The sequence below is a fragment of the Nothoprocta perdicaria genome, unplaced genomic scaffold (assembly GCF_003342845.1).
Source record: "Nothoprocta perdicaria isolate Ctin4 unplaced genomic scaffold, notPer1 scaffold_282, whole genome shotgun sequence".
In the NCBI taxonomy this organism is placed as follows: Eukaryota; Metazoa; Chordata; class Aves; order Tinamiformes; family Tinamidae; genus Nothoprocta; species Nothoprocta perdicaria.
Window position 1 is genome coordinate 399644 of NW_020455513.1, and position 13321 is coordinate 412964.

Sequence of the window (13321 nt, forward strand, 5' to 3'; positions counted from 1 at the left end):
AGAAAACCTCATGAAACTGTGAGATTTAGTTCTTATTCTTTTTCTTTTCTCTTTTTTTCCCCTACCATATATTCTACCAGCTGTTGGCCCAACATATAAAGTAAAATTCAGGCTCATCTATTTGAATGTTATCTCAAAGGTTATAACTGTCAAACAAGGATATAGTTCCAGTGATTTGAAAAGGCCAGCCATCTTCCAACAGTGTATTTTTTCCTTAAGAAAAATGTCAGCTCTGGGCTTGGTTCAGGAACTGGCTTGTATTACATTATCAGCGTAGAAATGGGAACAGCGTGAGGTTGGGAAAGCTGTAGACAAGACAAGAGACCAGAGAGCTCATGGCTCAGTCAACTTAGGAGGTAGAGGTGTTTTCACTCAACTTTGTAGAGGTGTTTTCACCAGAGGTGARTTAAGGAGGCAGTAGGTAAGTGCTAAGTGGGTGGAACTGCTGTCTCTGTTGAAGAGCAGACTACAGAGCTTGACCATGTAAACACAGCAGAACATTTCTGAGTGTGTTTGCCCTGTGTTTGTAGTTTAAATTATGTGCAGTGCAAGATTTTGCTTAAAATAATGCTATAGTGCAGCTATAGCTTACTGAAAACCTTGGTTCGGAGAAGATAACCTTACCAAAGCATTGGTGGTTGACAACAAGAAGGCTGAAATTATTAAACCTTTCAAACCATTGAAATGTTGCTAAGAAAAGGAGAAAATAGTACTTTTTTGCATTTTTTTTTTTTTTTGGCTGACATGTTTTGATTCTGTCTTCAAAAGAAAATAAGCAGAACATCTTAAAACAGAGACCTAGGTTTGTAGGCCAGAGGGAAAGGGAAGGACAAGAACAACAAAGTGATACAGAAACTTGTAATTGTAATTCTGTATGAGGTCAATTAAAATCTCTTAATTTTTCTTGCTTATTAAAAACTGATCTGTCTGGAACTGTTTTGCATTTGCCACAGGCTAAAAGGATACACATTGCCAATGCACATAGTGTACCCAGAGTCAGCTAACATATGGCAGCTTCATGCCTAATAGTAACTTCTTCATGTCCCTGAGACATCTGATATAAACACAAGAAGCATGCATACCGAAATGAGTGTATGTTTGTAAAAGCTTATTTGTTCAGTCTTTTTTTTTCCTAACTCCTTCTGTTAAATTATTTTAATCACTTTTTGAAGTTCAGAGTTGGATAGTATGCATTGGTAACAGTGCAGTGGAGCTACATTTTCATAAAACTGAGGATGATTTAGAACTGCTGGTCTTGCCTGACATACTCCAGCGAGGTTAGAAGAGCTGCTGTCAACACAGACTGCTTTTAAACTGATCTTAAGTTGCAGTTTGTCTGCCAAAGCCAAYAACATGAAAGGAACCTCCTGAACTGTTTTATCCATCTCTCCTTTGAGATGCTGCTTTACCCCATTGATCCAGCTCTGTTTAAAGTACCTGCTTTACAAAGGGGAAAACCCTTGGACAGTGTGATTGGTGTCAGCGTTATCACTGGACAACTCAGGATGCACAAATATGCTGGGACAAAACAGCAATAACAAAGGCTAAATGTTGAATTCTCTCTCTCTTTCAAAAAAAAAAAAAAAGGCAAAACAAAAGTACTGAGCAATTCTGTTCCAGAAAAGCTTGGTGTTTTATCTGATGTCCTTTAGCATTCTTATCCAAGTGTAATGCACTAATAAAACTAAGTCTTAATTTAGTTTCAGTTTGTAATGGTTAATGCAGCCATAGTTGGTGCGATTATCTCCATCTCATGGCACACAGCAAAGTCTTCACTGAGCACCATTTGCTCAGTTTTTAGACTAGCATTTATTTTAAAAGGTGATAAAATCCTGAAACAGAGCAAGGTTGTTCACAGCTCAGCAGATTCACCTGAGCATTTAATACGAATTACCATAACAGTAGCTGCTTACTTCCAAACATTGCAGAAGCATTCATTTTCTAATCAAAGGTGTATGCATGACAAACAGTTCTTTGTGCACTATTCAGTGACTGAACTTAATTTTAAAACATAAATTGCTGTATAGCTCATTAATTTAATTGCAGAGTTTGATGCTTTTTTTTGCAGCCTGAATTGCTTCAATAAAGGATATGGTGACAGAAGCCTGATTCTGACCCTAATTAATGCAGAGTGGTTAAATTTGGAGGAACTTTATGAAGTTAGTGGAGTTAAACCAGCAATAATGAGTAAAGAATTAGAATTATAAATTGTTAGTGTCAGCGAGGACAAAAATGAGATTTAAATGGGAACTTGCTTAATACTTTTTTTATTCTCGACTGTTGATTTGTTTTTCTTTTTAGCTCACTCTTTTCCTTTTTCCGACAGAGCTGCTCAGAAATTGAACCTGTCTTCCAAAAAGAAGAAGCACAGGCCTTCTGCGTCATCCGTTCCCGAATCCGCCCCCTTCTCCACCAGCTTCAGCAGTATCCTTCAGACCTCCCCGCCCCCTGCACCACCGTGTTTGCTGAGGGCAGTCAGCAAAGTGAAGGACACTCCCGGTGTGGGCAAGGTAGGCCTTGCAAGCATCACTAAAGCACTTGTTTTCTTTGGGAGCACATTTTTTCAATGCAAAGCATTAATTAAAGAGGACCATTTGCTTTCCTAGCTGGCTTTACGGAAATTTGTCCTGAGCATTCATTCAAAAGCTTGACAAATTTACTTAATGCAAATGAAATTCTAAAAGATTTGTGGTGGATTTTAACACAGATGGACCCAATTCTGCAGCCATAATCCACTAAAAGTACCTGCTTTGGGACCATGGTGCTGCAAGGTGTTTGTAATATCTGTTCTTCTAGGGGTTATGGAGCAGGTTGGACTCTGTGACTGTATTTAGCTGTGCAGCRGGTGCTTGCTGTGGTGTGCTCTGAGGTCCTGATCCTCACACTGTCCAGACTGATGACTTGGCTGTAATTTGCTTTTGCCTCATGTATCTGGGATTTGTTCGAGAAAAGTCATGACAAGACTTGGCTGAGAACCTCACCAAAGTCTATGCTGATAATGAAGAGTTGCTCCTTTTCCCTTCAGTCGTATCATTGCCTTCCACCCKCAATGAGCAAACCCTACTAAAATGCTGGTTAGGTATATACCCAAAATATTATTTAGGGACATGCTTATAAGGGCAAGTGGTTGAGGCAGTGGAGAAGGTGGCTGTACAGTTTGTTGTTGCTTTGCTGTTTGCTTGAATGGGGATTAAGCCCTTCCTTTCTCCCTCATAAACAGAGACCCTAGAATATTGCATCTGGGAACACAGGCACAGGCATAGTAGTTTGTTTTAATCAAGCAAGCAAGCATCTATGTGCTCTGCTTTTCCATATTCATTGAATACTAGGATGAGGCAATGAATTTGTTGAAAATCCTTGTGTTTAGGAGAGAAATGGCACTGTATTATCTAGGAGTCCTGAGCACAAGGTATCCTTTRTTATTTCCATCACTGAATTTGGATACTCGCTTCGGGAAATAGCTCCTTTCCCGTTCTTTCAAAGAGCCATAGTATTACTTTCATGGATGGTTTATGTCCCAAGACTCACAGGTTTCCCTCCAAACAGGGCTCTTCCTTACTGAACTGTACAAAGAAAAGTACAAATCTGTCAAGGTTTTGCCATATATCCAAATATAGCCATGATTTGCTTCTCCATCAACACCATGTGCCACAGCAGTCTCCAGGGTTTCCAGCTGTGTATGTAAAACTGAACTTTTGCAGCCCAGCGGACAAGGAGCCACGACCGGGAGCTCTGTCAAGGCCTCCCACTTGTGCAGTGGGAAAGGGCTAAGTCATCCAGACCTGAGATGTGCTGGGGGAGGCCTGAAGGGCAGTTCTGCCAGTGCCAAAGGAGCCGTGAGGCTGGGATCAGCCCCTGTGGCTGCCTGGAGGATGTGCTGCCCCTCACACCACCCGGTTCCTGCTGGGGAGGCAGCAGTGAGCGGAGTTTGGTGGGGTTTGGGTGTTGCTGAGGTGGGACTGTGCTGCTTGGTGCAGCCCCCCACTTGGTGGGAGCCTCAGGCCAGCTTCGCAACGTGCACTTTAGCTCGAGCACAGGATGGAGGCAGCAGAAACACAAGATTCATCCTGTACTGCATTCATCCCCTGTGCTGCCTGGTCACGTTCATGTATCCTGGCAAGCTCACCGCAGTGGTAATGTGATGGTGGTAACTTGAAGTGGAAGAGAAGGCGTTTGGATCTTAATCGTCATTGCCAAGAAGTTCTTGCTTTTTACTACAGATTTACCATCGAGTAGTTACCTGAGTAAGCTAAGATAGCCAAGAGATTTTTAAAAATATTTTAACATATGCTTCTACAAAGTAGGAGAACTGAATTAGATTGATTCATAATCAGAATAGGGAAAATTCTTTGTTTTCTACAACTTCTCTGCAGTTTCTGGAATTCAGTTTAATTTCTCTCCTCTTCTGTTTCTYCTAGGCATCACCCTATAAATATGACTTAAAGCTCATATCCTTTCATTGAACAGTTCCCATCAGTTTACCTCTGTAGCATAATTTACATTTTAATATATTGGAGATAGGTGTGAGGCATGGTAAGTGGGTAACTGCAGGATAAAAATGTAATTTATCTGTCAGACTGGGAAAACTTCAGCTGAAGCAATGGAATTTTCTGCTGGCTTGTTTTTAATTTATTTTCGGTATTGTTATTTACATATGTTCTGTTTGGTTTGGGCATATGTTTTGATATAGCTGTGCAAAAAGCAGTGCTAATCTTCCCAGCATTTCCTTTCATATGCTTTCTATAAAAATTAAATGTATAAAATATGGGTCAGTGTGGAGGAAGAGGGCTTGGCAGAGCTAAACTTTGTTGGCAGTGACTAGGATTTTCTGTAGTTTGGGTAGAAATAACATTTTACTGATAAATATCTAGTTAGTTTAGGATTTGAACTAGCTTGACATTTTCTGACAGGAGAGTTTTCCCTCGTGGGTCCGGTTTGTCCGAGCCGAGAGGCTGGCGATGGCYGCGGCAGCCGCCGCGCCGGCCGCCCGGCGCCTCCCGGCAGCGACGGTTCTGCTTGTGGGGCCGGGAGCCCCAGCGCAGGAGCTTCGTGTTCCTGGCTGAGCCACCACCTCGGAGCTCTCTCTCAGTCTGCCAGGGAACAGCGGGCATCCAGAGCCACAGGATCAGAAGCCAGGAGCTTCAAAGTTAAGACTTGGAGAGTAAACTTAATTTCAATGTTTTCTAGAAGAAAAACTGCCAAACAGTTGCTAGTTTGCATCCTTAATTCTACAGGAAATTTCAGGGATTCTGCTTTTCATTACAAAATTGATGACAATGAATTGTTTAAAATTACAGGCTTCCTTGGTGATGGATCAGCTGTCRTGTCTAGGCATGTAAGTTTTGGTAGTTAGAGTAGGAGGATCTGATTGTCACCAAATACCCCAAGGTCAACTAGCAGCTCGGTTGTGGTGGGTATGGGTACAACTGAAGAAGGAGGCAAAGAGAATTAGTGCACGTTGAGGCTTCCAGCTTCATACCTTTTCCCACCTTACAAGCCATACTTTACCAAGCTGGAATTTGTAAGTAATGTTACCTGAGCACTAACGTTCAGCTTCACAGAGGAGGAGGGTGATATTAGCAATGAAATGATGGGACTGTGTAATCACCCTTGTACATTCATGTTACATACATTATTGACCCTAGCTGAAATACAGCAGTGTCAAACCGAAATAAATTAGTAAAGGATCAAATCCTTTGTTGGACTCATTTCCAAAAAGCTCTTCTTGAAGTAAGAGGTAAATATGCACACGTGCTTTGGGTTTGCTTTTGGTTGCAAGAGCTGACCCCAGCGAGATAGAGCAGTATTCCCACTGTTATTTTGGGAAGAAAGGCACTCCTGCTCCATAAGCTGCGGCAGCTTGCATCACACTTTTCCTTCTCTCCCTGCTGTCTGGGCATCTTCCTCTTCTGAGCTGCTCTTCAAAGGAGGGCAGCAGATTGCTCTGGTTGGATTTACATGTGTACAGAGCGTAGCTGCTCGGGAGGACTGTGCACGCGGTTTCTCCAAGTCCCATCGTTTTCTGGAACGTGCTCTACCAGTCTGTTTTCTCCTTTCTGATGATGAGCCAGGAAGGAGAGCAAAAAAGGCTTTCTGTGCAGGGATAATGAGTTATTCCATGTCTCCACTCAGATTAACTAGTGTGAGGACATTCTAATAAGATTTGCTTGATTTTTTTCCCCCCCAATCTGCTTCCCTCTGTTTTCACTCCCATTTGCCATCAGCAGAAACAAAACAMAAACTGATTTTTGATGAAAGCCTGAAATGTTGCTTCTGTGAAAGGTGTTTTGCTGAGTATGGCACTTCCTATGAAAATCAACTTTAAAGAAAAATTTTCTGCCAGCCTTAATAAATAGGTAGTGTTTAAATGGTGCAGGGTTTAGAATGAATGGATGTGGTCTGGAAGCTTTCTTTCATTTAATATTTTTCTGCTACCAAAAGATATTGGTTATGTTTGGGCAGGCATGAAATTGCTTTAAACTTGCATATGATATTGTGGTATGAACTGTTTTGTTTTTTATTGATCTGAAAATAAAATAGCAATGTTTGTGCATTTAGCATCATCCCTATGCCAAATGCTCTCTCCAGAGAGAAGCCAGTCCTCCCTGCGTTTTTGTCTGGAGTTCACTTCCAAGCATTAGCAAAGCCATCCATACTGTGCAATACTGTGAATSTGAATACTCTGTTTTCCTGTAGCACCGGGAGTCCTGTGGCAGCGCCAGATCCCATTTTGCTACATGATGCAGAAATGTGGGCCCAAACCCTCTGCTTCTGTCGCAGAACGGTCACGAGCTGCGTGCGGGGAAGAGGACCAGGGAGAGGCAGGAAGCCGGGGAACAATGAGGCCTTATCGGTCATCTTGATGGCAGTGTCCTCCACACATCAGCAATCTCCGAGTAGATACCCCTTGTCAGGGTCTGTAGGTGTTGCAGAAGAGGAGATTATTAAAACCTTTGAAGAGGAGTAATAGGTTACGGAGCAGATGCTTTGGAGGAGCCCTTTGGAAGCGCGCGGGGCAGGGCGGGAAGCAGCACCAGGGAGGTGTTCCTGACGATCAGCGAGCGAGTGAGAGGGGCAGGAGCAGGTCCCCCGGCAGCGACTGAGCTGAGRGAGGGCCTGCCCGCCCTCTCTGTGCCACACACTGAACAAGATTCAATTAGAAATCTCTTTTTTCATTGCCAGGCTCTAAGAGTTTAATCTTACTTTAAAGCACAACTGATTGGTTCAAGCACAACTTGAATTAAGTCTAGAATTTACTATTCACTTAACGTTAAACCTACCCTCTGCATCACCTTGATGGGCATAAAACTCAATCTAGAAATGTCAGCGAGGTTTTGTCTGACCTGAAATTGCCTCCACCAAAATTGCAGGGGATTTTCAGACACATTTTATTTAGCATACTGTGCTAAATAAAGTAGCACATCCTTGGAAGTAGGGTGACACTGAGGACTAACTAGCAGAGTGGCTGGTCTGGATGCAGTGCTTTGTAAATTATTTCCAGGTAGGGAAAGAAATTGCGAAGGAACAGATCGGATATTGTTAATGCAATTCAATTCCTTTACAAGGAAATACAGAATCTTGAATGCAGATGGAGAAAAGCAGCCAAAGGCAGTTTTCTTCTTACTGCACCAGCTCTAGTATAGTATTGATTGGCCTTTATGTCCCATTCCTTCCGCAGCTTTTAATGTTCTGCAGTCTCAGTATTGGTGCCAGTTTGTTTGTTTGTTTGTTTGTTTGTTTGTTTGTTTGTTTGTTTATTTGCCATTCTTGATTTTTCTATCCCTGATCTTCTCTTGGGCTGTTTCTTTATAGATATATCTTCTGCATATATATATATCTTCTTTTATTATATCTATATATCTTCGTTTATATATATCTGTGTCAAACCTAACCRTGAACAAACCACTACTGTCCAAGTAAATCAGGTTTCTGACTAAATTCATGATTCTTTTAGAAGAGAGGTATGTGCCAGCATTTGCAAACTGCAGTAATTCTAGCTATCTACCACCTTAAGCTAGCTTATTGGACCTTTCACAACACAGGGCAGCAATGGCAAACACTAGCTGTGACATGCTTTAATACAAACTATAGCAGTGCAGAGTATCTGTTATCAGTAAGTATTCTGTTGGCCTGTGATGTGAATAGTCTTTGTCCAAAAATGTTTCCAATAGCGGTGTTGACTGACTCCCTGAAGTCTTTGTATCTGTGGAAAATATGTGCCAGTGGGAAGTGTATCATGTATCACTTTGTATCAGTGGAAAGTAAAGTGACATTCTTAGATTTAAATGATTTGCAAAGTTGGTTTGAGATGAACAAAATTGATGCTTACATTAGGCCTACAGGACGCAGGAAACCCTCCTTTGACTGCTTGTGTTTGGACTGTGTGATTTGTAGCTCTGAGGATTTGAGGGAAACATTGCTGTGTGCGTTAAGCAAGTGTCCATGAAAACCTGTGCTGAGGTCAGCAAAAATCAAGTACAATTTGCCAAATATACAYTGTGCATTCCTCTGCTATCCGTCTTGAAGCTTTTCAAGTGAGAAATGAGAGAAGATCCTTTACAACCTCATCGTGCAGGTATATAGGGAGAAAAAGTTAACTCTCGGGTGACAAATCAAATCTAACCCTTTATCACAGAAAAGAATTTCTAAGGTCAAAGCTGTTTTCTTCTGAAGTCACCATGGTTGCTGAAATGCAGAAAAAAAAAGAAGACTCTTCCATGAGGCATTTAAAGGAGACATATGTGTTCATCATTGTTGTCAACATGAATGTTCTGTAAGTTAAATAATTCATTTCCCACTTTCCAATTTTCCACTTTTCCAATTTTCACTTGCAGTGAAATCCAGGTGGTGTCTCCCCTTCTAGGTAGAGTTGCTCCTAATTGGGATTTTCCTCAGCAAAGTTATTGGCTGCATCTTCCTGAGGCCTTCGTGCACTTTGGCTAAAGTCCTGATAAATGTACTTTTCTCAGAGGATTTTTAGTACATGAAGCTGCTTAATACATCACATTTCCTTAAGAAAGAAGGGGATGTTAAAGGAAATTGTAAGAATTGCTGTAAATAATGTTATTCTCTGGTATTCCTCAGTCATACTTTGATGCACAGTTAGTTTGTCTTTCTGAGCTGAAGCCCATCCTGCTTACATGAGCACACTCCCAGACTGCTGAAGAGGCCTAGATTACATTTTAGTTGCCTGTGGAGTATATGGAAATGCACATTTGGATGGAATTTGTACCTGCTCATTGTTTCCACCATTTAGAGCGTGGCTGTAATTGCATTTCCTTCTCTCTGTCAAGGTCGGACACTGCTTCTTCATGGGAACTYTGTAAAATGCACCCTCCAAGCCTGCTAAGAGAAAACCTGGCCTGTGGCCTCCACGCTATGCCATGCGGGACAGAATTCCCACATAGGAGAAGTAGGACAGCATTTGAGCCAGTAATGCATTGATAGCTTCTCAGCCACATGTATTAGTGAGTCCACCAAGGGAAAATGGGTCCTACTGGCAAGTTGTTAAAAGCATGGCATGACAAGCTGGTGCTCCTTTTATGAGGATTCCAGGTATCAGCTGGTGAGGAACAGGTCCCAGGCAGAGGAGCGGGGCCGGATGCTTTTCAGTGCAGCCGTTTCCCAGAGTGTTGCAGCTTCAGGCAGGTCTGGGGAGGGAGGCAGGCACAAGCAGGGGGTGCGTTTCTGAAAAGGGGAGATTGAAGGCAGAATAACTTGGCTGCCCTTACACCCAGCTCCACCAAATGGAGCAAGTTTGCTGTATGGCATAAAGATGCGTCTGGGCATCATGTGGTCCTGCATGACTCTGAGAATACTGAGAAGCCCTTAGGCGACTCCAGAAATATTGCTGATATGGGCACTATGGTGTTGGCACATATGGATAACAGACTGTTGCTCTGTAGAGTCTTTCCTGCCTCAGAGGGTTCAAAAACGATGTTAAAATGCTCTTCGTTACGTCTTTCCACACTTACTGATGGATGAGCCTGAGAACAAAGTGTTTGGGTAGAGGAAGTTTCTAGGTAGAACTGAATAGATCGGGGAAATGTGGAAAAAACAACARCAAAATAAAAGCAACAACAAAAAACTACACCTTACTTTGATAGTACTTGTTCTTATTTCTGTGTCAGAAGAAAAAATCCTTTATGTGATTCTTTTGTGATATATTTGTAATACATTTCACCCAGTTAAAAAGCCGCAAAGTCTAGTTTGATACTGTTTATATTGAATTTATATGCTTATATTTGTTTATCTTATAYTGAATTTTCCTTCAGACATTGAGGATCAAAGGAAAATTAGCTCATTCAAATCACTACAAGCCTGGTGCTGCCAAGTGTTATTTATGCAGCGTCCTCCACGTTGTCATGGCTGTTTGATTTTGCCCACTCATGTATGACTGTTAGGATCCTTCACTGTACTCTGGCACGGGGTCACTTAGTGGGGCGAATGAACATAATCTGTACATGGAAAGTTGCCTGGAAGCCTAGATGCACAGGCACACACCCCAGCTAATGTGGCTGTTCTGGTATAGGCAACATACTGAAAAAAGCTACAGAAATCTTTAATATCTGATCACATACTAAGTGTGCTTTTTTATTTTAAACATACCTTTATGTTGTTAACACGGCACCRTGTTAACATGCACCAATTAACATTGCACCAGTACAGTGAACCATGTTTTAAAACTCCTAAAGTTAGTGCAATTTGACTAAAAATTAGGGGGATTTTTCTGGGATATAAAAGCTATAAAAACACTAATTTGTTCGAACTTCTGAGCTGTTCTGTTTTCATTTGCTTTTTCATTCGAGTTGTACTGCTTTACTGTATTTTGGGACATTATGGTATGTCTAGTTTATCACTCCATTTCATTTCTAAGACTTTCAGTACTGCTTTTTGAAATGTTCTCTTCTTCCTGTTATCTCATGCAAATTTCCCAACCTATAAAATTCCCATTTAAATCCATAAAGAAGAGGTCTGTGTAATCCTGGAAAATCAAGATGAACAAAACTTAAAATTACAGGGGTTTCTCTAGGACAGTGCTAAGCAAGAAATTGCAAAGCTGAAGCCTTTGCTAAACCTGGAATCACGGTGAGTTTTCAGAGATCTTTCTCAATTGCAGGCAGTGTGTGTTAAACACGTAGTTGTAGATTTTATTGCAGATTGCTTTTTTCTTAAAACTTCCTCGAAGTCTTTTACCCCTTGCAGCCTTTCCCTGTGTGCTTGGCTCCTCTCAGCCGCATCGGGGCTCGGTGGCACAGGCGGGATGGGGACGCTGCAGGAGGTSCCAGCCTAGCACTGCTGTAACAACGTGGCTAAGGACTGGGCTGAGCCTATTGACTCAGCTGCGASGTTGTTCTGCCTTCCGTTATCCGAGAGGTCTGGGCTTCGCCTCCTTTCTCTGGTACAGTGTTGGCTTAAATAGGTAACCAGCCCAGCTGAACAGTGAGTGACCTGCATTTATACTGAGAATGCCATGTGGGTGACATTCTATTCACTCTCTTTTCCTTCTTCTCCTCTTCATTTAAGGATTTAAACCATCTTCTGGGAACATCTCTGGATGTTCATCCTTTTTTTCTTTTGCCTTATGAGATCACAACCTCTTCCAGCTTTGGGTCGTTATTTCCCTCACCTTTTTCCTCAGTGTTTGGTGCCCCTCTTATTGTACTTCCTTAGGCCGGGATTCATGTTACTGACCATAGCAAGCAGATGGCTTTCTGATCTGGGCTGGTCATAGAAACCCCTCCCGTAAGGAGTAGGGAGAGGTGCTACCTGTGTTAGGACACAATGAATTGCCTCCCTGAAGTTCTTTTCTTTTTCAGTCCATTACAAAGGCATCCCTCACAGCTGCCTTAAGAGTAAGATTGCTGTGTTTTGGCTGGTGCAAATAAAGTGAAGTCAGTCTCTCCTTGAGTAGGAACGTAGCCTTTCCTTATGTTCTGCTCTGAAACTTTAACTGTGACATAAACCAGGGGCTTTACTAATAAAATACTTGCAGAAAGCTCCGGATAGTGTCTGCCATCCTACAGGCAGACACCTGTATCCAAGAAGCACCACAGCTCATCATAACTCCTGGCTGGAGGCAGCTCTGCTGTTTATGCATCAAGTCCATCAAGGATGGGACCCAAATGGCTTTTGCATTTCCTTGCTACACCCTTGGCCTTCTGTAAACCCARGGAAGGTTGACCTGATCCTTAATGGCAGGAGATGTTCAGGGGTGCTTCTAGCAGGATGGGCCTGTAGAGGTGGTTACYCTGAATGTCCATTGTGCAAGAGGTGCTGGGATTTTAACATTAGTCATCTGGATTCCTGATATGCAAATGCCTTTGCATTTCTCACATGTAAATAGGCCATGTCTTTTATAGTGTTACTGATGTGCTCTATAGTTAAAAGGCATTTTCCATGGATGACAAGATATTAAATGCCAGGTATGAAAAGTAATATTTTAAAGTTTCTGTTTTTCTTTATGAAAGGGATGTTTTTTTCCAAAAGGTAAAGATAAAAGCAAAGTTTGAAATCGTTGACATGACCGGTTCTGCAAGGTTAATGCACTTTTTAAGGTCTGTGACCCATAAAACTTCTCTTGTAGGACTGAGAAGTGAGAGCAGGAATGGATGTACCTATCGTGGGTGGATGGATAAATAYATGTAGAATACACAGCATATGTACAGCATGTACATATGTATTTACAGACATATGTAAATGTATGCATGTAGATACATACTTTTCCCCTGCCCCCCGGTACGGTGTGGGGTACACCATACCCCACAGCCCCCACGCCCCCAATACAGAGGTGTATATGGAGTTGCCAAACAAGCTATTTGAAAATAATGAGCYGATAACTAGCTATAGATTTGACTTTGTTTATAAACTAGTTGATTTTTTTTTACGAGGAAGAAAGCCACATTCCCTTAAGACATTTGCAGTAACCTCTTGTGGAATTTAATCAAAAATAATATGCTTCTTGTTGCTCAGCTCAGTCATCCTACACAAAGCATGCTATTCCTTCTCCTTTGGGGTGATTGAAAATGCTCGCACAAATAGCACCATTCTACATTAAATTCTCTGGGTATCTGTGAGGCACTATTGCATTTCTGTAGATGGCAGTTGGTCTCATCCATATTAATTGCTGCTGGATTTTTCCACAGATCTGCTCAATTTGTAACATTTATATTGAAGGGGAAAAGCTTAGTTTGAAAAAGATACGGTGTCAAAACGTGGCACCCGTTAGAATGGCAGGAAGAAAGCTGTGCATTAACCTTTGTGACGGCACATGCTCCGCCACGGGAACGTCAGTGTGGGAAAGCTTAAAAACTGTCAGCCC

The 13321-nt window shown here is 41.9% G+C and overlaps 1 protein-coding gene across 1 annotated transcript in view; it reads left to right on the top strand.

Moving 5' to 3' along the window:
• Positions 1 to 13321, top strand: part of KIF26B (kinesin family member 26B) — a 275000-nt gene that overhangs the window by 171385 nt on the left and 90294 nt on the right. The window contains exon 5 of the mRNA XM_026041343.1: positions 2327 to 2510. Within this exon, the coding sequence (XP_025897128.1) occupies positions 2327 to 2510 (184 nt within the window). The remainder of the gene's footprint in view (positions 1 to 2326; positions 2511 to 13321) is intronic.